This window comes from Mirounga angustirostris, unplaced genomic scaffold (genome assembly GCF_029215605.1).
Source record: "Mirounga angustirostris isolate CCGP_5_RB_7025 unplaced genomic scaffold, mMirAng1.0.hap1 SCAF_4, whole genome shotgun sequence".
Taxonomy (NCBI): domain Eukaryota; kingdom Metazoa; phylum Chordata; class Mammalia; order Carnivora; family Phocidae; genus Mirounga; species Mirounga angustirostris.
In genome coordinates, this window is record NW_026991712.1 from 140,475,147 (window position 1) to 140,499,216 (window position 24,070).

General features: G+C 37.4%; 1 protein-coding gene across 3 annotated transcripts in view; it reads left to right on the forward strand.

Moving 5' to 3' along the window:
- TM2D1 (TM2 domain containing 1) overlaps nucleotides 1-24,070 on the forward strand; it is a 46,739-nt gene that overhangs the window by 21,323 nt on the left and 1,346 nt on the right. The window contains exons 5-7 of one of the 3 annotated variants that reach the window (XM_045897552.3): nucleotides 9,249-9,322; nucleotides 23,002-23,131; nucleotides 23,361-23,396. In XM_045897552.3, coding sequence (XP_045753508.1) covers nucleotides 9,249-9,322; nucleotides 23,002-23,112 — 185 coding nt within the window. In that variant the 3' untranslated portion in view covers nucleotides 23,113-23,131; nucleotides 23,361-23,396. The other 2 variants (XM_054512836.2, XM_064589057.1) reach the window with 2 other exon arrangements.

Sequence of the window (24,070 nt, forward strand, 5' to 3'; positions counted from 1 at the left end):
ACCTGAACCTCTGTCAGTGTTCCCTTGGGAATAGAAGCTTTCTTTCAGGAGAAGCTTGGGTTGGAACTATGGCAACCGGCATGAGCTGGCGTGGAGCCTGCCTTCTGTTAACCTTAGCATCCCCCCACACACACGTTCCTTCTAGCTGTAATCTTCCCATTTACCATAGTGACTAATGCTTGTGAAAACCATTTACATTTGATGATAGCTTTTGTTTAAACAATACTTTTATATGCCTGCCCTTAGTTAGGCCTTACAGCTCTCTGACTTTATCATCCTCTTTAAATCTTCTTTACCAGGTAGGGAAATTGTCACCAGAGAGGTTAAGGGATTTACTCACCCTAGAGGCCTTGTTTTATTCTGTGACATATTTGTTGTTATCATCCTTGTTTTATGGATAGGGAAATTGTCATGAGATTAAGAGATTTACCCAAGGACACTCTGCTAGTGACCTGAATTTGAACCCAAATTTTCTGGCTCAAGAGATCATGCTTTATTTACTGTAGTACTCTGCTTCTATATTAGCCCTTTACTGAGCAAAATTTAAGTTTCTCAATGCTCTGCTTTCCAGCTAGCAAGGCTAATATTCTTTCCATGTTGCTACCCACCAAAGATCAAAGAGGAATCTTTACGGTGGTGTTAGTGGGAAGTATGTTTCTGACAGCCTTACCTGGAACTCACAGATTTGTTCAGTTAATAGACATTTATTCTACATTTACTATCTGTTAAGTAAGTAACTAAGTGCTCTGGAAATGATGATCATAGTTTATATTGGTTAAAAAGGAAATAAATATGTTGGTGGGTCCATTTATGATACAGCTATTACAGAACCATGACAAAGTGCTATGAGAGCACGGAAGAGGGACTGATTTAGTCAGCCTTGGGGTGTGAGGGAGGACTTCTTAGATGAGGTGACATTTGAACTAGGTTTTGAAGGATGAACAGATTACAGAGATTGAGGGCATTACACAGAACAGCATGTGCAAAGGCACTGGGTGTGACAGAGCATGTGTGCACGCTGAGAGAATGGTGGATAGTTGAGCTTTTGCTGTAGGAACAATAATGGCAGGAGATGAAAAGTGACTGCAGAGCTAGTCTGTGGTCAGATTATAAAGGTCTTTGAGTGTCTTGTTATGGAGTTTGGACTTTACCCTTTAAACATCAGAAGCCATAAAAGTTTTTAAGCAGAGAAGAGTCATGGTCAGACTCATATTTCAGGAAGATGCTACTGGAGGAATTGAGGGAAATGGCTGAGAACAGAGAAGGACTGGTGGCAGAGAAAGGTGGAAGGAGATTGATGCCGTCCGTGGTCCTGGCCTGAGTGACAGCGCAGCTCACTTTCCTACCATGTGTTAGAGCAGCCGTACCTTTCCCTACAGCAGAAAGCCATGTGATCTGCACAGAAGGCCTCGGAGTTGCTAAAAAAGCAATCCTTTAGTCTAACTCTCTTTTTAGATGATGTCTGGCTGGCTGGCTGCTGGCTGGCTGGCTGTCCAGACAGAGAAACCAGATTCATAATGAGAAAGTAAAATGATATGGTGATGATAAGCATACACCTGAAGCCTTCTGCCTTTATCTTCATATTTTCTCCGTGTTCTCTTTACAAAGACAGACTTATGTATATATGTTGGAAAGATTTCTAACTTTTAGTAAGTTTTTAAAAGGTTAGGAGGAAAGGGGAAACACTGTTCTTTAGAACAGTTTATTCTGTGATGATTTTGAATAGTAAATCTATTTTATATATTTGGCTTAATGAGTGACTTTTTGGCTTCTTGTGTGTCAGATGAGCTGTCACGTCATATGTGTAAGTTAATGTGTTTGTCTTACTGCAGCACATAATAATATGTCGGCATGTATATTGTGAATTTTTCTTCCTGCAAAGTAAAGCTTTGGGTTATAAAGCTCTGTGTAGTAGCTCTGGTTAGTGAATGTTTGTTTCCTGCCACGAGCTGCTTTTCCCTGGCCACCGCTACTCCAATCTATTATGAGCTTGAGTCAAAGAGAACCTTTCCCTTAGAGGCTGAGATTCCATAAACTTGTAAGTGCAATTTTTTTTTTTTTAAAGATTTTATTTATTTGACAGAGAGAGACACAGCGAGAGAGGGAACACAAGCAGGGGGAGTGGGAGAGGGCGAAGCAGGCCTCCCGCGAAGCAGGGAGCCCAATGCAGGGCTTGATCCCAGGACCCTGGGATCATGACCTGAGCCGAAGGCAGACGCTTCATGACTGAGCCACCCAGGCACCCCTGCAAGTGCAATTTTTAACATTCAACATTATGCTACAGTGTAAAGGTTTTGTTTTGTTTTGTTTTTAATCGTTAAATAACTTACTGTATTTTTTTTTTTAAAGATTTTATTTATTTGTCAGAGAGAAAGACAGAGGGGGGAGGCAGAGGGAAAAGCAGACTCCCCCACTGAGGAGGGAGCCCAATGTGGGGCTCGATCCTAAGACCCTGGGATCATGACCCGAGCTGAAGGCAGATGCTTAACCATCTGAGCCACCCAGGTGACCCTATTTTTCTTATAATCTTATTTAATCTTCATGCCTATGAGAAGCAGTGGTAGCCTTTTAAATACTTCCTTAAACTCTTTATGACCATTGGAATTTTATAAGAACAGAATAAATAATATCAATCATGCAATATGAAACTTGCTTTTTCTAAGTAGTTTAGTGTTGAATGTGATATTTCATTATATAAATTTTACTTCAGGATTAAATAAGGGAAATGTGTTGGGGGTGAGACTGAATAAAATTTGATAAGATCTAAAAATTCCTTTAAGAGGGGCGCCTGTGTGGCTCAGATGGTTAAGCGTCTGCCTTCGGCTCAGGTCATGATCCCAGGGTCCTGGGATCGAGTCCCGCATTGGGCTCCCTGCTGGGCAGGGAGCCTGCTTCTCCCTCTGCCTCTGCCTCTCTCTCTGACTCTCATGAATAAATAAATAAAAAACATTAAGAAAAAATAAAATAAAAATTCCTTTAAGAAAGTTTAAAAAAATTTTTTTTAATTTAAAAATTTTTTATTTTTTATTATTTTTTATTTTTATTTTTTTAAAGATTTTATTTATTTATTTGACAGAGAGAGAGAGTTAGCGAGAGCAGGAACACAAGCGAGGGTGTGGGAGAGGGAGAAGCAGGCTTGCTGCCGAGCAGGGAGCCTGATGCGGGGCTCGATCCCAAGACCCTGGAATCATGACCTGAGCCGAAGGCAGACGCTTAATGACTGAGCCACCCAGGTGCCCCCAAATTTTTTATTTTTAATTAGGGGCTTGAACTCATGCCCTGAGGATGAAGACCTGAGCTGAAATCAAGAGTTGGATGCTTAACCGACTGAGCCACCCAGCCACCCCCAAATTTTTCTTTTCAGATATTTCAAATTCCTTTTTAGCCCATGACTGTGATTTATATATAGCTTTATTTCCTTTAATTGATTTTTTCCTCAGTATGCAAGTGCTACATTAACTAGAAACTTTTTTTAATGAAACCTTATTTTTCTAATAATATTCTCTCTTTGTATTCTTAACTGTTAACATCTGTAATTTTTTTTAATATGCAATAACTAGCATATTTTGTTTTGCCCAACTGTAGCATTAAAAGATTATGGATTCCCAAAGATAATAGCTCTTTTGGAGCAGTTAACGGGAGAGATACTCTTTTCATAGTGGTATTCCTTTTAAAATGTAAATACTTTCTTATTATGAGAATAACAAAGTGTTTTTAAGCCCAAATCTTAAAAAATCTTTGGTTATATTATTCCTTTTTTTTTTTTTTTTTTAGTTTGAAGTTACCAGTTTGGACTGGTATATAATATCCACAGATCATGGGACAAATAAAGGGATTTATAGGTTAAGCTGTTCTAAGATTTGAAAGCTCTTTAAAGGTATAGGTACAAAAAGAAGAGTGATAGCTAATTACCAAATCATTCTAGAACACCTGTGGTTTGGGAAATAGCAACTTCAATATGCAATAATCTACATTCTCTAAAACAGTTATGCAGACAGCAGTATTTGCAAGACTCAACCTGTAATAAAAGAAAAAAAATACCAGAATTTTAAAAAATACCCCAAATTAATCTCGGTTCTTTTTATTTTATACCCATATAAATCCTTTGATTGAATTCATGTTTTTTTTTTTAAAGATTTATTTATTTATTTGAGAGAGCGAGAATGAGAGAGAGTACATGAGAGGGGGAAGGGTCAGAGGGAGAAGCAAGCTCCTCGCTGAGCAGGGAGCCCGATGCGGGACTCGATCCAGTGACTCCAGGATCATGACCTGAGCCGAAGGCAGTTGCTTTAACCAACTGAGCCACCCAGGCGCCCTGAATTCATGTTTTTGAAATATAAAGTTTAGGTTACTAAAGTATAAAGTATACTCAAAACATGAGCTTTATTAATGTCACCTGGCAGCATAATCTTTTTGAAAGAATATATAATAGTAATGGTTCAGGATAAAAATAGATCCTTTTTTATTAGAAACACTTTTATTTGGAATTTTAAAACAGATTTTAAAATCTAAAGCTGATAGTCCTTTTCAAATAAGAAGTTAGTAAATAGTGTCTGTACGAAGAGACACTTTTTTATTTGGAAAAAAAATGTCAGTCTACTTTTGGTAGTTCACAAATAACCTCACTTTTTAAAAAACTGGTATTATGCTCAAAATAATGAAATCTATAAGAGTAATAGTTTGTATTGGTTTTAATAAATGCTTTAGAATGTATGCCACTTTGTGTTGTTCAAGTTAATCATTGTTTGCAAATAAGATAATTTACTCTTGATAGGGTTTGTTCCTTCAGTAGTCCTATTGACTAGGCATGGGAATGATCCAACAGTGACTTCCCGTTGCTCATGGAAGGGAAGGGGAAGACAGATAAATAAAAATATATAAGCCGTATCATGGGATATGTGCAATGCTGAAAGTTAAGGGCAGGGCTGGGGAGCATCAAGGAATATTATTAAATTCATCCTGGGGACATTAGAGAAGACTTCTAGAAGTTTTAAACAACTCTTAGAGGTTAGCTAGATGATTGGGAACGGGGTGGGGAGTGCAGAGGAGGAGTCAAGGTAGAGAATAGCATAACACATATAAATGTAGAGATGGCTGAGGAGACTACAAGAGCACTGCACATTGGAAGGGATCTTCAGGTAGTTTGGGAGTAACCCAGGCAGAAGGAATTTGCAAGATAAGAGACTAGGTTAGATGATCCTACTATATAAAGAATGTAATTTATGCCATCTACATTTCTCAGTGAATAATAATTGTAGGAATAGGTGAAACAGTGGTAGGAGACATAATGGCTGGGCTAACATTTCATATGTTTGCCACGTACCATGTACTATTCTAAGTTTTTACTTTTTCTCATTATCTCCTTTAACCCTTAGTGTCCTTCCTATCTTATTTTCATAAAATATTTTTATATTTTGAAAGCTATAACAAGTTTAAGATAGCAGTATTGGCAACTTCCATTATTAAACTTATCCTTTATATTACATTTGCAGAAATAGGTGGACCACAGTTAATATTATAGGTTTGGAGTGAAACAGGATATAAATCACTGTAATGATTTTAAACTTTGAATTTTTTTTCAAGATTTATTTTATTTATTTGAGAGAGTGAGAGAGAGCACAAGAGGGGGTAGGGTCAGAGGGAGAAGCAGACTCCCTGCTAAGCAGGGAGCCCTATGCGAGACTCAATCCCGGGACTCTGGGATTATGACCTGAGCTGAAGGCTAACCAACTGAGCCACTCAGGCACCCTCAAATTTTTTTTTAATAATCAACTTAGTTCCGGGGCGCCTGGGTGGCTCAGTTGTTAAGTGTCTGGCTCTCTCTCTGTCAAATAAATAAATAAAAATCTTTAAATTAAAAAAAAATGATCAACTTAGTTCCTTAATTTTTAAGCAGCTTTATTGAGGTACAAATGATATACATTAACATGCATATTTTTTTTATTATTATGTTATGGTAATGACCATATATTACATCATTAGTTTCTGATGTAGTGTTCCATGATTCATTGTTTGCATATAACAAACATTGCATTGTTTGCATATAACACGTCTGCTCCATGCAGAATGTGCCCTCTTTAATACCCATCACCAGGCTAACCCATCCCTCCACCCCCATCCCCTCTGGAACCCTCAGTTTGTTTCTCAAAGTCCATAGTCTCTCATGGTTCATCTTAACATGCATATTTTAAATGTACAGTTTGATAAGTTAGCATATGTGTACGCCTATGAAACAGTCCCCATAATCAAGATAATGACCATATATGTCACTCCCCAAAGCTTCCTCCTGCCCTTTGTAATCCCTGCCTCTTGGCCCTCCTTATCCCCTATCTTTCCCTAGCAAACACTCATCTGCTGTCTGTCACTGTAGGTCAGTTTGCAGATTGCTTAAATGCTTAAGTATCATCTTGGATCTGTTCTGTAGTTTAAATGTGTGACTTCAGGAGTAGGTGACACTCACCAAAGTTCCAAACACACATATCATGCCCTTATCTAATATTTTACCTGAACAGGAACCTCTTCTGTTCATTTTTCTGAAGCACCCTTAAGAAGGGGTTCAGCAGCAGAATATCAAGATTTTTTTTTTTTTTAAGGTTTTATTTATTTGACAGAGAGAGACACAGCGAGAGAGGGAACACAAACAGGGGGAGTGGGAGAGGGAGAAGCAGACTCCCCGCTAAGCAGGGAGCCCGATGCGGGGCTCGATCCCAGGACCCTGGGATCATGACCTGAGCCGAAGGCAGACGCTTAACGACTGAGCCACCCAGGCGCCCCGAATATCAAGATTTTAATGACTCATTATTGTTCTCTTTTTGAGTGTTATCACATTACTTTGCCAATAAATATACTTTTATGTCATTGTTTTAAATAGCTGCATAGTACTCTCTCCTCTTATTAGGTATACCTTAATTTTCTGAGATAATTTCTCCCTGTTAAACATTTAAATTGTTGCTAGGTTTTTGATAGTCATACAAGAAATATTTATCAAACTCTTACTGTCTGTCAGGTACTGTTCAAGGAATTGACTTGAGTAAGATAAGGACCCTGTCTTGAGGAATTTACATGGCAGAGGAAGACAGAATGAATGAACAAACCAACAAACGAGGCTGTTACAGATTTTTAATTGGCGCCAAAAAGGCAATAAATAGGGGAGATGTGATAGGGCAAGGGGCTTTGTGGGGAAGCTGTGTGCTGCATTAGATAGACATATTAGACTTCTCTGAAGAAGTAGCCTGAGAAATGAGATCTACAGACTATTGTTGGAAGGGGTCATAACAAGAGCAAAGGCTCTGACATGGTTATGTTTTCTTAATAGAGTAGCAAGTAATTAAAGACAAACTTTTTTTGAAAATCTTTTTTTTTTTTAATAGAGGGGGAGAGGGGCATTGGGGAAGGAGCAGAGGGAGAGAAAGAGAATATTAAGCAGGCTCAATGCCCAGCACTGAGCCGGACGGGGGCTCGATCTCACGACCCTGAGATCATGACCTGAGCTTAACCAACTGAGCTACCCATGTGCCCCAGAACCATTCTTAAAATTAATCGTGTTAAAAGAAAATTGAAGAAAGGGAACCTCTGTGATATTTCCAAATTTACATTAAATTGCTGTGTGAAGAGGGATACATTTCAGAACTAGAATGAATGAGTGAATGGAGAAAATATACCAGTTGAGTGGATCAAGTTCCCTGGGCAACTATAATAAAATGCAACTAATGAAAAAAATAATTAAAGGAGTAGTTATATAAGATAATGGCTACAAAGTTAGAGGTCTTTAGGAAAGAGAAAAGCTGAGACAACTTATCCATTCATTTTACAAGTATCAAGCATCTACTATGTGTTAGGCGATGTTGTAGGTACTAAGGACACAGGAGTAAATAAACCAGATAAAAGACCCTCCCCTAATGGGACTTCCATGAGACAGATAGAACAAATATAAAACAATAGGTAACATAACAAATGTTTTGAGAAAAGTGAAAGCAGAATTTTATATAATCTCTATATTTTAGTAGTTTTAAAGTGATTTCGAACATGTGTTATCTTAGTACTTACAACATTATTCTGTGATATGTCTAATACTAAAAAGGGAAAAATAATCATCTAATGTGCTTACATATTTCAATCTTATTTGTGTATTTCCAAATTGTGTGCAGGAGGTGATCTCATCCACTCTTGTGATTTTAGCTGGCATCTGTTTGTAGTTGATACTTAGAACTACCCTTTCACGAAGAGTCTTGTTTCCTACCATTTTTATATGTCTGGAAGGCAATTTAAGTTTAAATATAGAAGAAAGATTACTCATCCCACCCGCACCCCCAACCTGTCTCTTTATTCCATCATCATGGTTTTCTGTTATATCATTGTGTATGTCCTAGATTCTATGCTCTGTAATGATCTGTTCAGTACCTTAGTTCCAAGGTTGTGACTGAAGGCAGAGATGTATGTAGTGCATAGAATTGTTGATTTTGAGTGTAGAATTAATGAACATGAGATGCTTTTTTCTAAAAAATATAGGATAAATTTAAGATAATTAAGTATAGGATAAAAATTGGGTTGCTAATAAAAGTTTGCAGTTTAACTATAAGATCAAAGTTTCATCTTGGTTATTTTTTCTGTGACTTGACAATCTTTATTTGTTTGAACTTCTAGTGTAAACGTGTATTAAAATTTCAATCACATAATGTATTAAGTCTAAATAAGGACTAAGAGATGTTCTATAGCTCTGGCATAATGCAATTTAAAGATTTATTTCTTTAGGACTTTTAAGAAATTTTGTGAGATTAGAGTTTTTATTTCAGTTCATAATACTTATTTGTTAAGTGAATTAATTTTTTTATTGTAGCTTTTCTATTTGGAGGGTGTTTTAAACCTTTCTCATATTTTCAGGTGAAGATTTGAGTTTTTAAAGTGTTAATTTTAGGGGCGCCTGGGTGGCTCAGTCGTTAAGGGTCTGCCTTCGTCTCAGGGTCCTGGGATCGAGCCCTGCATCAGGCTCCCTGCTCAGCGGGAGGACTGCTTCTCTCTCTCCCACTCCCCCTGCTTGTGTTCTCTCTCTTTGTCAAATAAATAAATAAAATCTTAAAAAAAAAAAAGAAAAAAAATGTGATTAATCACACACACAAAATAAAGTGTTTATTTTATATTCTTGATATAAAGAGTTTGTGGTATAGTATACATAATGATTTATTGGGAAATAGAAAAGTTAATATTTATAGAACTTCCAGAATTTTAAGTGACTTTATCTTTTTTTCCAGGTTTGTTAAAGTTTTGCACTGTAGGGTTTTGTGGAATTGGGAGCCTAATTGATTTCATTCTTATTTCAATGCAGGTAAGTTAGTTTCAGTCCAGAAAATGAACTACTTTTCCATTCAAATTTGAGTTCTGTGATCTTTTCCTGGTATATTTTAAATATATTAGAAAGCACACTTTATCTCTTAACTCAGGCAAAAGACCCTGTGGGCAGAGTATCCCCCAATGGGAAATGAAACTACCCCCTCAAGCAATAAGGGCTGCCCCGAGCCAGCGAGACCCCACATGACCGACCCCCAAGAAAGTGATCAACCAGACCTTTGCTGCCCCTGCTGCACATATCCACCGACCTTTGTCCCACATTTTCCTGATAAAAACCTGGAAGTGTTTCCAGCACTTTGGAGACAGTCTTTGAGACGCTAGTTCACTGTCTTCCCAGTGTTGGCCTCATTGAAATAAGTTCTTTTCTTGTTTCAAAAAAAATAAAAATGAAAGTAAAAATATTAAAAAATAACTATTTTAGAAAGCAGTTAGGAATACTTTTTCAGTTCTTTAGATGCTGCACCTAAGGAATCATAGCCATGTTTCCAAGTAACATTTCCCAACCTGTGTTCTACCAGTTAGTAGTTCTAAAAGACTACTATCTTTTCATTAAAAAAAAAAAAAAAGGATTCTATGCTCAAATATGATTGTAAATGGTAGAAACTGAAATCCAGCTAGCTTAAGCCAGAAAGAAAAAAGGAATGTCTGAGCGTTCTGTAGAAAATCTAGGAGTGGGGCTGGCCTCGGGCACAACCAAATCTATATAAGCAAATGATGTGTTCAGGAACTCTCCTGATACCTCTCTCTGCTTCTCTGTGTTAACCTCATCTTTTCCTGCTGTGATAGTGTAGAGGCAGGTGTAGTGTGTGAAATGCTATCCTTTAGCATTTAAAAGTGCCACCAGATGTTTTACATTAAATTACACTGAACCGATTGTGGTTGACTTATGAGGATTCTTTTTTTTTTTTTTTTTTTTAATTTATATGAGTGAGAGAGAATGAGAGATAGCACGAGAGGTAAGAGGGTCAGAGGGAGAAGCAGACTCCCCACTGAGCAGGGAGCCCGACGCGGGACTCGATCCCAGGACTCCAGGATCATGACCTGAGCCGAAGGCAGTCGCTTAACCAACTGAGCCACCCAGGCGCCCCACTTATGAGGATTCTTAAATTAGAGAAGGAGATGAATTTATCACAACAAATTCACAAAACAGCATTTCAGTAAGCATTTATGGAGCACCTCATGTCTTCAGCAAGAGTGTCAGTATGTATGTAGATCATCATCAGTTTTGGTCTTCTTTCTCATACAATATTTCCACTCCTCAATTCTGTCTGCTTGATGTTAATCCTTATGTTTTAAAAGAAAGTCAAAATCCAGGAGATTTTGGTAGCATACTGTGAGGAGGGTACCATACTGTGAGGAGGAGGCAGCATATGGACCAATAAGATACCAGAATTAAACAAGGAAAATATTTGGTTTTAAAGTTGGAATTTTCCTGTCTTTATTCATAAACATATGCCTAACCAAATATCCTGCCTTCTCTGACTGGGGGACAGGCAGGCAGGCATGAAGAGGCTAAGGTACTTGTGCACATATGCTTAGAAATGGATTTCTCACTTTAAATGAGGATCCAAGGAATTTCATGTATTATTGGGATTCTTTAAAATATCCAGAATTCAATATCTTTGAAATCCATTTACTTAATATTTTCACACTAGGTTCTTTCTTTGATGATGTAATTGCTTTATATAAAGCTTTACTTATATCAAATTATAGAGCTCATTTGATTCCGCAATTGCTTTCTGGTACGCGAATGCCTGAACTTTTGAGAACAAATCGTTCTTTAAGATCTCCAACGGAGGGGCGCCTGGGTGGCTCAGTTGGTTAAGCGACTGCCTTCGGCTCAGGTCATGATCCTGGAGTCCCGGGATCGAGTCCCGCATCGGGCTCCCTGCTCGGTGGGGAGTCTGCTTCTCCCTCTGACCCTCCCCCCTCTCATGTGCTCTCTCTCTCTCTCACTCTCTCAAATAAATGAATAAATAAAATCTTTAAAAAAAAAAAAAGATCTCCAACGGAACCTACTGCATTAAGAAATACTGAGGCAGAATTAGAGTGTTTGAATTTCTGCAGCACATTTCCCTAAGACATTTTAACAGTTATGGCCACATTAGCTTTAGACTGCTCTCAGATTGGGGAAAAAATAAGTTTTCAAATGTAGCCAAATAAGAGGGGTAGCCTTATTCTGCATGTCATGTAATATACTTAACATGTGATGTTGACTACTTTAGTTTTTAAGAATTATTTTTTCAACAAATAAAATGTTTTTAATATAAATATCATAAACTATATTAATGTTTTTGTCCCAAATATATTTTTTCTCATAGACCTTTTACATTTGTCCATCATCTTTTTGTTTATTCTTCTTTCTCATTCTCTCCATCCTGTTTTTTTTTTTTTCTTTTTGCCATTAAATATTGTTCCCCAGTGAATAGCAATGTTTTTGTATTGGGCTATGATCCCAGAAACATATTGTGCATGAACTCAAGACCTATAAAAACATACTTTGCTTCACAGTGTTTATAACAAAAATCCAGGAAAATCCTCCTTAAAAAAAATAGGTCTAGTTATTTCTTCTTTGAACCAAAGTAATATAAAGCATAATGCACATATTACTAAAGTAACCTTTACATGTCACTATATTTACTGAAAATACTTCAATGAGTATCTATTTGTTAATAAACTTTTTAAGTTTCTTCTTTTTTTGTTCTTAAAAAGTATGAACATGGCAGTGTGAATTAATAGTATAAAATAATACATAGAATTAATTCAGCCCTTTTGTGCATTCAACAAAAATCTAAATCAGTGATATATTTGTAACATACAGTCTTTCAATTATAGGTAACTGTTGTGTATAATTACTGTATGTATAATTATTCATAAGGCAGTTCTGAAGATTTTAAGACATTCATTCTTTGTGCTTATATGTTTATATATATATGTTATGATGGATTGATTAGACATTTAATTTTTTTATCAGAAAAAATGAGAATATTTTGATTTCATTTAAACTTCTTTTTTCACTCACACAATCTGGATGTTTTTAATTGTACCAAAACCATTGATGTGGAGTCTGCAAAAAAAGGGAAAAGAAAGTTTCCTTTGTTAAGTGGAGATAAGATAGCCACAAATCAGAAAGATGAAGATGGGTAGAGGGAAAATGGAAATATGAAATAGAATGTAGAAAGTTGTAGGAAGGAAGGAAGTCGGGGTACTTTGTGACAATTTTAAAAAATTCTATGCATCATGGAAGAAATTGCTTTCATTTTTATTCCTGTTAACATTACAGAGTAGATCTCCTTAAGGGACTATTAACTATATAAGCAGTAGCAATTCACAGAAGCAGCATAATTTCAAGACATTAATGAATTTTACAAATTTGTAAAATTTATAAAATATCTCATTAGTTTGGTATTTAATATAGATAATCCACTTTAGCACTGAATTATATAGTGCTTCTGTGTTGTTTTTTAACTTTTAGACATGAGGTTTTACTTTTCACACATAAATTTCTTTAGAAAAAAAAGTTTTTTTTACTATAGCACTGGTAGTATGCTAAACCCATATACTATCGAAAATTTTGGCTGATTTGAACTGAATGCAGTATACCTTGTGAAAAGTGTAGCTTTGTACCAATTACAGGGAAGATGAGAAGCTAAAAAAGGTAGTTTTAAAAAGTGCTTGCTTGGGGCGCCTGGGTGGCTCAGTTGGTTAAGCGACTGCCTTCGGCTCGGGTCATGATCCTGGAGTCCCGGGATCGAGTCCCGCATCGGGCTCCCTGCTCGGCAGCGAGCCTGCTTCTCCCTCTGACCCTCCTCCCTCTCATGCTCTCTATCTCATTCTCTCTCTCAAATAAATAAATAAAATCTTTAAAAAAAAAAAAAAGTGCTTGCTTTTTCTTTAGGACCTTGAAGTTCTAAATTTCTTAGTGTCACTTGAGAAGTAATGAATAAAAATTGATATGATAAACTATAAATAGTAGGTTTTATGCCATTGATGAAAATGGGTTTAGTGAGCACCAATCAGGTATAATTAGTTGAGGTCCTGCCCTAGAGAAACTTATAATCTATCCCAAAAGTGTTCTGATAATAAGATTCCATTTATTATCAGAAATAAAATGTTTCCTTGGGAACTGCAGGCTTAAAATAAAAATGTGATTTTATCTTGTTTAAATTCTTTGAATTTTACCAAAAATTTTAAAAGACTAGGCTTTTCAGTTTAGAACATGAGCAAGGCTCAAGTTGTAGGTTCACTTCTGTGTTCGCCAGTTTGTTTTGTCCAAGACATAGCCTACTCCCTTGCCCTGTGACATACGTATACTGTTGATCAAAGGAAGAACTAAATCTGTAATCACCCTAAATCTGTTACCAGTACTGGAAAAGTTGATCAAAGTCCAGTAGACATTTTATAGATATCAAGTCTTTCAAATAGCCCGCTCTATTATTTATTTAACCCTGGTGTGATTTGCTGGGGAAATAAACTGGAAAACTGAGGAGACTGATAATTTGTGTAGCCTCTGCTCTGTCATGTGACCTTAATCAGGCAGATTTCACTTAGTTCACTTTTCCTGTGGGCAGGTATTTATTCAGTGAATTAAAGGAATGTTCTAAAAACAAAGAGTATCTTTTTTTTTTTTTTTTAAGATTTTATTTATTTATTTGACAGAGAAAGACAGTGAGAGAGGGAACACGAGCAGGGGGAGTGGGGGAGGGAGAAGCAGGCTTCCTGCTGAGCAGGGAGCGCGATGTGGGGCTCACATCGATCCCAGGACCCTGGGATCATGACCTGAGCCAAAGGGAGACACTTAACAACTGAGCCACCCAGGAGCCCCAACAAAGAGTATTTTAAACTGGTTTTAGATTAATCCCAAAGCTGTGTTTTCTTCAGGAGATGTAATGTATGAATCTTAATCATTTCTTGAGCAATGATGTTTATATTGGTTATTTTGGATTAATACTAACCAGTCTTTACATCAAATGAAGTCAGGGGGTCTGCACAACTTCTGGCACTTTGTAGGAATTTTGGCGTTTAATTTAAATGTGACTAATCAGATGGTTTTAATGGCCTCACATTAAAATTAACCACACAGAAGTCAGCTATGAACACAAAAATGTAATTTGACTTTTATTTTTATTTTTTTTATTTTTATTTTTTTAAAGATTTTATTTATTTATTTGAGAGAGAGAATGAGAGACAGAGAGCAGGAGAGGGAGGAGGGTCAGAGGGAGAAGCAGACTCCCTGCTGAGCAGGGAGCCCAATGCGGGACTCCATCCTGGGACTCCAGGATCATGACCTGAGCCGAAGGCAGCCGCTTAACCAACTGAGCCACCCAGGCGCCCCGTAATTTGACTTTTAAAAGAATATGTGTATTTTGGGGAGAACTAGGAGGACACAGTTTGCATCATTGTCCTCTAATTGCAGACAATGGAGTCATTTTACTTTTTTCACCAGGTTAATAGGTCTTTAGGAGATGATTTAATCTTGCCAGTGATAGTATTTGCATTCTTCATATGGAGAAACTCCTAAGTGGATTAGATCGCATAAAAGGGTGCATTGATAGAGTTGTATAAAGTGTTCTTAGTTTTCCTTTCCCTCCTTAATTCATTCATAACATTTTAAATTTGTAAGATAATTTGAGTTACCTAAGCCAGTATGACTTCAGTGACAATGCAAAGACGTTAATGAGGGAGCTTAGATAGATAGCTATTGTTAAAGGTTAGGTATGAAAGTACTTACTAGTAACCACATTTTTCTCTTTAATTAATTTATTAAATGTTACTTAAATATGTTCAAGCAAAAATACATTTTCCACTAACAAAATCAAAAGTTTATAAATTGCAAACAAAACTACAATATTAATGGGGCGCCCGGGTGGCTCAGTCGTTAAGCGTCTGCCTTCGGCTCAGGTCACGATCCCAGGGTCCTGGGATCGAGCCCCGCATTGGGCTCCCTGCTCCGCGGGAAGCCTGCTTCTCCCTCTCCCACTCCCCTGCTTGTGTTCCCTCTCTCACTGTGTCTCTCTCTGTCAAATAAAAAAACAAAAAAACAAAAAAAACCCCCAAAAAACTACAATATTAATAAAATTCACATAAAGTAAGCTGTCTCCTGGTGTGGTAAAAATATATATATAAAATTTGTTATTTTAAACTTTTTTAAGTATACAGTTCAGTGGCATTAATGACATTCAAAATATTGTACAACTGTCACCATGATCTATTTCCAAAACTTTTTCATCACTGTAAACAGAAACTCTGTACCCATTAAGCAGTAATTCCCCATTTCCCACACCTCCCAGTCCCTGGTAACTTCTGATCTACTTTCTGTCTCTATGAATTTGCCTATTCTAGGTATTTCATATAAGTGGAATTATATATTTGTCCTTTTATGTCTGGCTTATTTCATTTTAAATAATGTGTTCAAGGTTCATTGATATTGTGGCATGTATTTGAACTTCATTCCCTTTTATGGCTGAAGAGTATTCCATTGTATGTATATACCACATTTTGTTTATTCATCTGTAGATGGCCACTTGGGTTGTTTACATGTTTGGGCTATTGTGAATCATTCTGCTATGAATATTTTTGTGTAAGTATCTATTTAAGACCCTGTTCAGTTCTTTTGGATATATTCTTAGAAGATAGACTTTTTTTTTTTTTTAAAGATTTTATTTATTTATTTGAGAGAGAGAGAGAGATTGGCAGAGGAGAGGGAGAAGCAGGCTCTCCACTGAGCAGGGAGACCCATGTGGGGCTCGATCCCGGGATCATGACCCAAGCAGAAGGCAGATGCTTAACCGACTGAGCCACCCTGGTACCCCAAGATAAACTTTTATATAAAGCTAATTGAAGAGAATATCTTCATGATCTTATATTGGTTAAGTCTTTTTAAACAATATCCCTAAAATGTAAATCATAAAGAAAAAAAATTAGTGAATTTGATTACCTTAAGATTAAGAAATTCTATTTTAAAAAAGATACCATAAGCATAGACCAACTTAACACTTAATAGACTGAATAAAAGGATACTAGCAACAGGAATTGATATGATGAATATACAAATAATTTCTGCAAATCAACAAGAAAATATAGATCCTAGTAGTTAAATGAGTACAGTGAACTAATAGGTGATTCACAGAATCACCCAAATAACTAATATGTAAATAAATACTTTTGGGCATTTACTCTAAAAAAGTTGTACTGCTGTCCACAGGGGTCATGTGCAAAGATTTTGTCTGTTGGAGCCTGTTTGTGGTAGCAGGAAGTTAGAATCAACCTAGATGTGTACACTAATAAGAGAATGGATACATCCTTTTTAACACTAGGCTGCAATTACAAGCACTTACCTAGATGTACATATGCTACATGGAAAGGTCTTAAAATTACAGTATACTGTGAGAATAGTTTAAAACTGAACAAGGTCCACAACAATATTATTTGGATAAGTTAAAAATACATATTTAAAGAACATGTTTTTTAAAAATAAATATGTATCCAGCTCATATACCAAATTAAGTGTATGCTCATTATTTGTGTGGGTAGGTGGTGAGTGGGGATTGTAGAGAATTAGAATGGAGATCAGAGGTAAAGAACAAAAAAAGGGAATTTGGTGACCACTTCTTAACATTCTCAACTTTAATGTGTATTCCTAAGTTTCTTGGTTTATTCTTTTTGCTGTAGACTTTGTACCTATAGAAAAACCTACCTCTTAAAGTAAACAAGATTTTTTGCATTTAAGCTGCTAAAGAGAATCAGAAACAAAGAATTTAAATTCCACCCAATGCCTCCAGACCACCACCATTTCCTTTTTTTTTTTTTTTAATATTTTATTTATTTATTTGACAGAGAGAGACACAGCGAGAGAGGGAACACAAGCAAGGGGAGTGGGAGAGGGAGAAGCAGGCTTCCCGTGGAGCAGGGAGCCCGATGCGGGGCTTGATCCCAGGACCCTGGGATCACGACCTGAGCCGAAGGCAGACACTTCAGGACTGAGCCATCCAGGCGCACCGCCCCCCCCTCCCCCATTTCTGTAGGAGAGTATGGTAGGACAAAAGTTACCCATGTTAAATCCCGGGAACCTGGGAATATTACCTTATTTGAAAACAGGGTCTTTGCAGATGTGATTAAGTTAGGGATCTTGATATGAAGAAGTCATCCTGGGTTATCTGGGTGGGTCCTAAATCCAATGACAAGTGTCCTTATAGGAGACAGAAGAGGAAAAGATAGACACAGCAAAGAAGGCGTTGTGAAGACAAAGACGGAGATTGGAGTGATATGTCCATAAGCTACAGAATGCCAAAGAATACTGATTGCTGTCAAAGGCTAGAAGAGGTTTAGAACAGATCCTCCCCTGAGAGTCTCTAGGGTATGGGGCTGTTGCAGATAACCTTGATTTTAGACTTCTGGCCTTAGATCTGTGAGAGAGTAAATGTCTACTGTTTTAATCCACTAAGGTTTATGGTAACTTGTTACAGTAGCCACAGGAAACTAATATAGAGGATATGATGTTGTTTTCTTGTGGTTTTAAGGCTTCTCACGCAAGAGACCTTGATACCCATTGTACAAAATAGCTTCCCACAGTGTAGTGACCCTCCTGTTTCCCCTTTTGGAAGATGAAGACCTGTAGCAACCTCTTGGTCCATGAATTGGACCCATAGATTATAGAAATATTCCCCAGTTTATCAAATGGAAATACTTCATGCTGTAGAATTTGGCTTCAGGCTATTTCTTAGCAGAGAAACAAACATAATTTTAGGTTTCATACTCTGTTGCCAATAAACAAATGGACATTGGCATATCTAACTGAGTAAAAAATTTCTCAGCATGGGATATTTTTAAAGACTTGTAATTTTATAATTAACAATTTAATAATATACTCATAATAAAGGAATTTATAATAGGCACATGTATTGTACATAAGTATATATAAGATGCTTAAAAACATTTAATTTTTTGATTTTGGTGAGAATAGTTGAAAATTTTGCAACAGATAGTTTTCTTAAACGTTAAGTAGGATGAACAATTTCTTCTTTGATGGCATAGTTCAAAGGAAAGTATATTGATAATACCTTGTAGATGTGTTTACATTTAAATGTCATAGTCATATAAGATGTAGAACTTAAAAAGTACCGTATAGATCAGCTTATTCTATTCCTCTTTATATGGATACAAAAACCTGAGATCCAGAGAGGATTCCTCCTTTTCCAGTTCTCCTTTCCTCTGGTGCTTTCCCACAGTGACCGAATTTGTCTTTGGGGCACCTCTTCAGGTTGTTTTAGCAGAGAGTAGCTGTGCTTTGGTGATCTGGCAGTAGTGAGGGGGGGCGCTGAAAACTAGTGCATTATCAGGTGTTTTGGCTACAAGTAACAGAAACCTCAATTTAAATTTGCTTTCTTTTTTTTTTTTAAGATTTTATTTATTTATTTGAGAGAGAGGAATGAGAGAGAGCAAGCACATGAGAGGGGGGAGGGTCAGAGGGAGAAGCAGACTCCCTGCCGAGCAGGGAGCCCAATGCGGGACTCGATCCAGGGACTCCAGGATCATGACCTGAGCCGAAGGCAGTCCCTTAACCAACTGAGCCACCCAGGCGCCCTAAATTTGCTTTCATAATACGGTAGTTTACTCTATCATACCAAGAATCTAGATTTAAGGTAGTTATAAGATTTGTTAATTTAGAGCTGAAAGACATAATGGTGGACCCTCCCTCCCATTCTCTTCCCTTCCTTCCCTCCTATTTCTCCCTCTCTCCTTCCTTCTTTCTCTTTGCCATCTTCAGGTCTTTTGGTTAGCATCACTTCATTATATAGTGACTGTCCCCAGCAGAAAGAACCCATGTCCCCCCCTACATATTTTCTTAAGGTCAGATATGCCAACAGTGAACTTGCATCATCGGTGGTTGGCCAGAATTAGATTCCATGCCTAGGCAGACCCAGTCTCTGGAAGGAGGAGTGGAATTCCCGTGCTAGAACTGGTTGTTGAGGAGCCACAGTGACAGAGTTTGAGTGGAGAGAAATGGTAAGAAAATGGCTGAGTTAGATACAGAGTTAGATCATGTATTACCAGGTAATAAAACTGTATCCTTCTGGGCTATCTTCTCTACAGAACAGAGGAAACAAAACAAAAACACAAAACAAACACCTTATTATTTTTCTACATGTTAACTACTGACTTTACAAGATTGTAAAACATATGGGTCCTAATTGGCTTTAGTTAGTTTTACATTTCCCAAGAGAGGCAAGTGAGCCTCAGGTAGACTTAATAGAAATGCATGATATGAAAAGGTCACCTAATCATGTATTTTCCTTTTTCCAGCCTTGAATACTTTTTTTCAACAGGAATAGGGGAGATGGCAAAGGAAGAAAAAGAGAATGGGACAAAAGGCCTGGTCCCAAGCTATGCACATATTCCTAATTAGGCAGTTTTTTGCCATATGATTTGATTTATTTCTACAGGCTGGGCTTTAGTTTTTCTTTGTCCCCCTCGTCCAGTCTCAAAACACATTGTGACTCCTAGTCACTCGTTCTTCTCTTTCTCGGCTTAATGCTCAGAGTAGTTTCCTGTGGGACCTTGACCACTGAAAAGGTTTTATTAAATTCTTTTTTATTTTTTACTTTTAAAAAAAAGATTGATTTATTCATTCGAGAGAAAGAGCAGGGGTAGGGGCAGAAAGAGAGAGAGGGAGAGAATTTCAAGCGACTCCAGCTGAGTGCAGAGCCTGACCCAGGGATTGATCCGAAGACCCTGAGATCAGGACCAGAGCCGCAATCAAGAGTAAGACGTTTAACCCACTGAGCCACCCAGGCGCCCTGAGGTTTTATTACATTCTTAAATAACATTCATAAATATCAAACCAAATTAATTTAATCTTTGGAAAATAAGCAGAGTGCATAACAGTACCCAGCATGGTATTTAGCACAAAAGTGCTTTGTGTTATTTGAATATTAATATTTATAGTTCACTAGTATAAGCTCTTCGTGGGCAGAGATTGTATCTCATTCACTGTTATGTGTATAATGCCTAGCACAGTGCCTGGAGTGTTGTCGGAATCCAGTATTTGTCAAATAGTTTTAAAAATCACACTTATTGGGGCGCCTGGGTGGCTCAGTTGGTTAAGCGACTGCCTTCGGCTCAGATCATGATCCTGGAGTTCTGGGATCGAGCCCTGCATCGGGCTCCCTGCTCGGTGGGGAGTCTGCTTCTCCCTCTGACCCTCTTCCCTCTCGTGCTCTCTGTCTCTCATTCTCTCTCTCTCAAATAAATAAATAAAATCTTAAAAAAAAAAAATCAAACTTATTTTTAAAACGAAGCATGCACTACAACAGTATTCTTCAAACTCTGTTTGTATGACCCCTGAAAGAATTTTTAAAAAAATCCCTACCCTCCACACATTTTTAAGTTGACATTTAAGTTTTCCATCATAAGTTTAAATAGTTGCAAAGGATATAATTTCTGGTTTGCAAATATTGACATATTTAAATAAAACTGTTATATCAATTTAAAAATGTATCCAACAGAATATAAATACCATAGAATTTTAAATATCATTCATTTAAAAAGACATGAATGAACCCTTCACTAACCATTTGTGATTTTTACATAGTTTCTTTTTCTCCTTGAATTTGTATTTCTAGTTCCATTCTCCCACAGAATTTTATCCTAATGTAATATTTTTTAAAATTTTATTTATTTTATTATATTAGTCACCATACAGTACATCATTAGTTTTTGGTATAGTGTTCCATGATTCATTGTTTTCGTATAACACCCAGTGCTCCATGCAATAAGAGCCCTCCTTAATACCCATCACTGTGCTCACCTATCCCCCTACCCCCCTCCCTTCTAAAACCCTCAGTTTCTCAGAGTTCGTAGTCTCTCATGGTTTGTCTTCCCCTCCGATTCCCCCCCCGTTCATTTTTCCCTTCTTTCTCCTAATGTCCTCCATGCTATTTCTTATGTTCCACAGATAAGTGAAACCATATGATAATTGACTTTCTGTATGTTTTTTATGCTTGAAAAATCTTCTGCTGATCATTTTCATTATCATGATTTTCATGATTCATTAAAAGATTATAAAATTTTCTGTAATTACTGGATTGTCATTATAATTGTTGATACACAGTTGATCAAAACAGCATAAGCATATTACATATTATAAAAATGATTTAGCAAATTACTTTTAAGCAAAAAAAGTAAAATGTTACTGGGAATGCAACTTTTGAAAAAGATGAGGCAGAGCGAGCATATTTTTGGACTCTTGATTAAAGGAGATTTCCTGAGGCGCCTGGGTGGTTCAGTTGGTTAAGCAGCTGCCTCTGGCTCAGGTCATGATTTCAGGGTCCTGGGATCGAGCCCTGAGTGGAGTTGGGCTCCCTGTTCAGCGGGGAGCCTGCTTCTCCCTCTTCCTCTGCCACGCCCCCTGCTTGTGCTTTCTCTCGCTCTCAGATAAATAAATAAAATCTTTTTAAAAAATGATTTAAAGGAGATTTCCTGAAGTCCAGTATTTTGACTTATCTCTTTGGCTCATCAGAGGCACTGTTCCATCATAATACCTGCTTTGATGGCACGTGTGGTTTATTGTCATCAAGTTTCTCCTGGAGAAAGGACCACAGGGAGAGGGAAGTGGGAAGGGAACTCTGCCCCCACCATGGCTTGGTATCAGGTGGATCACTTTTACAAAGAGTATTTATGGGAATTAAGGGTCTCAAAATTGATTTCCTTTAAATCATCTGGGCTCACATACATCTTGGTAAATCTTTGTTTGCCCCTAAGGCTACAGTTTGAAGATTGCTATCTTTTTTTTTTTTTTTTAAGATTTTATTTATTTGACAGAGAGAGACAGCGAGAGAGAGAACACAAGCAGAGGGAGTGGGAGAGGGAGAAGAAGGCCTCCCGTGGAGCAGGGAGCCTGATGTGGGGCTCGATCCCAGGACCCTGGGATCATGACCTGAGCCAAAGGTAGACGCTTAACCAACTGAGCCACTCAGGCGCTCCATGAAGATTGCTATCTTAAAGAATAATTTGTAGAAATCATGTTAACTGGATTGTCAGAAATGTGATTAAGTGGACAAGATGACTGTAATGAGCATGCGTTGTTTTTTTTCTCTCTCTTCCATTCCGCGTGGTTCTGGAAGGATTGTCCCTCACACTACCTCCCACTCCCACAGGGACTGGCCTAGCCAATCACATTAATTCTATTCCCTTGGCTATCATAATTTGTCCAGCAGTAGGCATAAAACCCAAAATCAGTCCTTCCCTGGAATTTGTATACAAACACTGAGGAAGAAAATTATACTTTCTACCGGGAGCTGCTGAGCTTTGAATATGTAAATCTGGAGCTGTTGGCAAGCAAGTGGGAGTACCTCTCTGCAGAATGAAGGCAGAAGAGCTAAAATGCCCACAGGTCAGACCAAGGGTGGGGTGGGGTGGGTGTCTGTTCATGGAATTTCAGTCCTTGAGGCCTTGGTTCCTGCAGCTCTTTGGATCCTGTTATCGTCCCCAATATCCTTTTCAGCTACCAGGGCCACTAAGTTACTTTTTTTGCTTGAGTTAAGTTAAGTTGTATTTTGGTGCTGCTGAAATAATTTAGTAGCAACCGAGCAAAGTAAACACAAAGTATTGTGAAAATGTCTTTTGTAAAATGGTAATTTTGAAAATTTTCTCTTCTAGATCGTTGGACCTTCAGATGGAAGTAGTTACATTATAGATTATTATGGAACCAGACTTACAAGACTGAGTATTACTAATGAGACATTTAGAAAAACACAGTTATATCCATAAATATTTTTTAAAAGAAACAGTAAGTCATATGCATGTATAATCTTTATTATGGTATATTATCTGTATAAAATTATGAAAATGTGAGAGCCACAGGAAATTTAAGATCATCTAATGTTATAAACCTCTCATTTTGCTTATCTAGAAACACAGGTCTCCATTTACCTGAACCATCTCTAGTCTTTTGTAAAGCATTTTTATGTACCCTCATTGCTCGTGCAGTTCCTGATTCAGTCTCTCTTTCTTTGCAGAGATTATGGTTAGAAGACAGAGTTCACAACAAAAAGGTAACATCAAAGCAAAAAGATATTTCATAGTATTACATGATGGTTATGAGGAAAGTATGTGTTGTAGAGAGTTCAGTACAGCATGTCTTTGCTGCTCTCCTACTTTCCTGGGGTCAATATGATCCTTAAACCTCTTCCTTTTCTTCTTCCCTAAACCTGAAGGTTGATTGAGTCTTAACCCTGAACTACTATAAGTACTTACTCTAACCTAAAGTTTGGCCCTGCCCATGAGAATTATTAATTGGCTGCAGCTTTAAATAGGTAATACACTTGGATAAGTCAGAGGTATCATCAATCTTCCTGGTTCAACTCTCTGGTTCTCTAGGACTCTGCTACTATAAGGTTTTTATTTCCAGGGCCATACATTAGTCTATTCTAATAAATAATCTTCCAATAATGCTAGATTTTTCTCAGGATTTTGATAGACTATCAGGAAAATGATTCCCTAGCACAATCTCCTCAGCAATGGAGAAGTCCTATATAACATGTAGGGTGCAGGGTACTTGTTAGGTGATAGTTCACTTTGAACCATCTAGCAGCTCTCAGAGAGAAGGCAGAGAGAAAGACAAGCTAGACTTTTTTTTTTTTTTTTTTTTTAAGACTTACATATTTGAGAGAGAGAGCACCCATGTGAGCGGGTTGGGGGGCAGAGGGACAGATTCCTCAAGCAGACT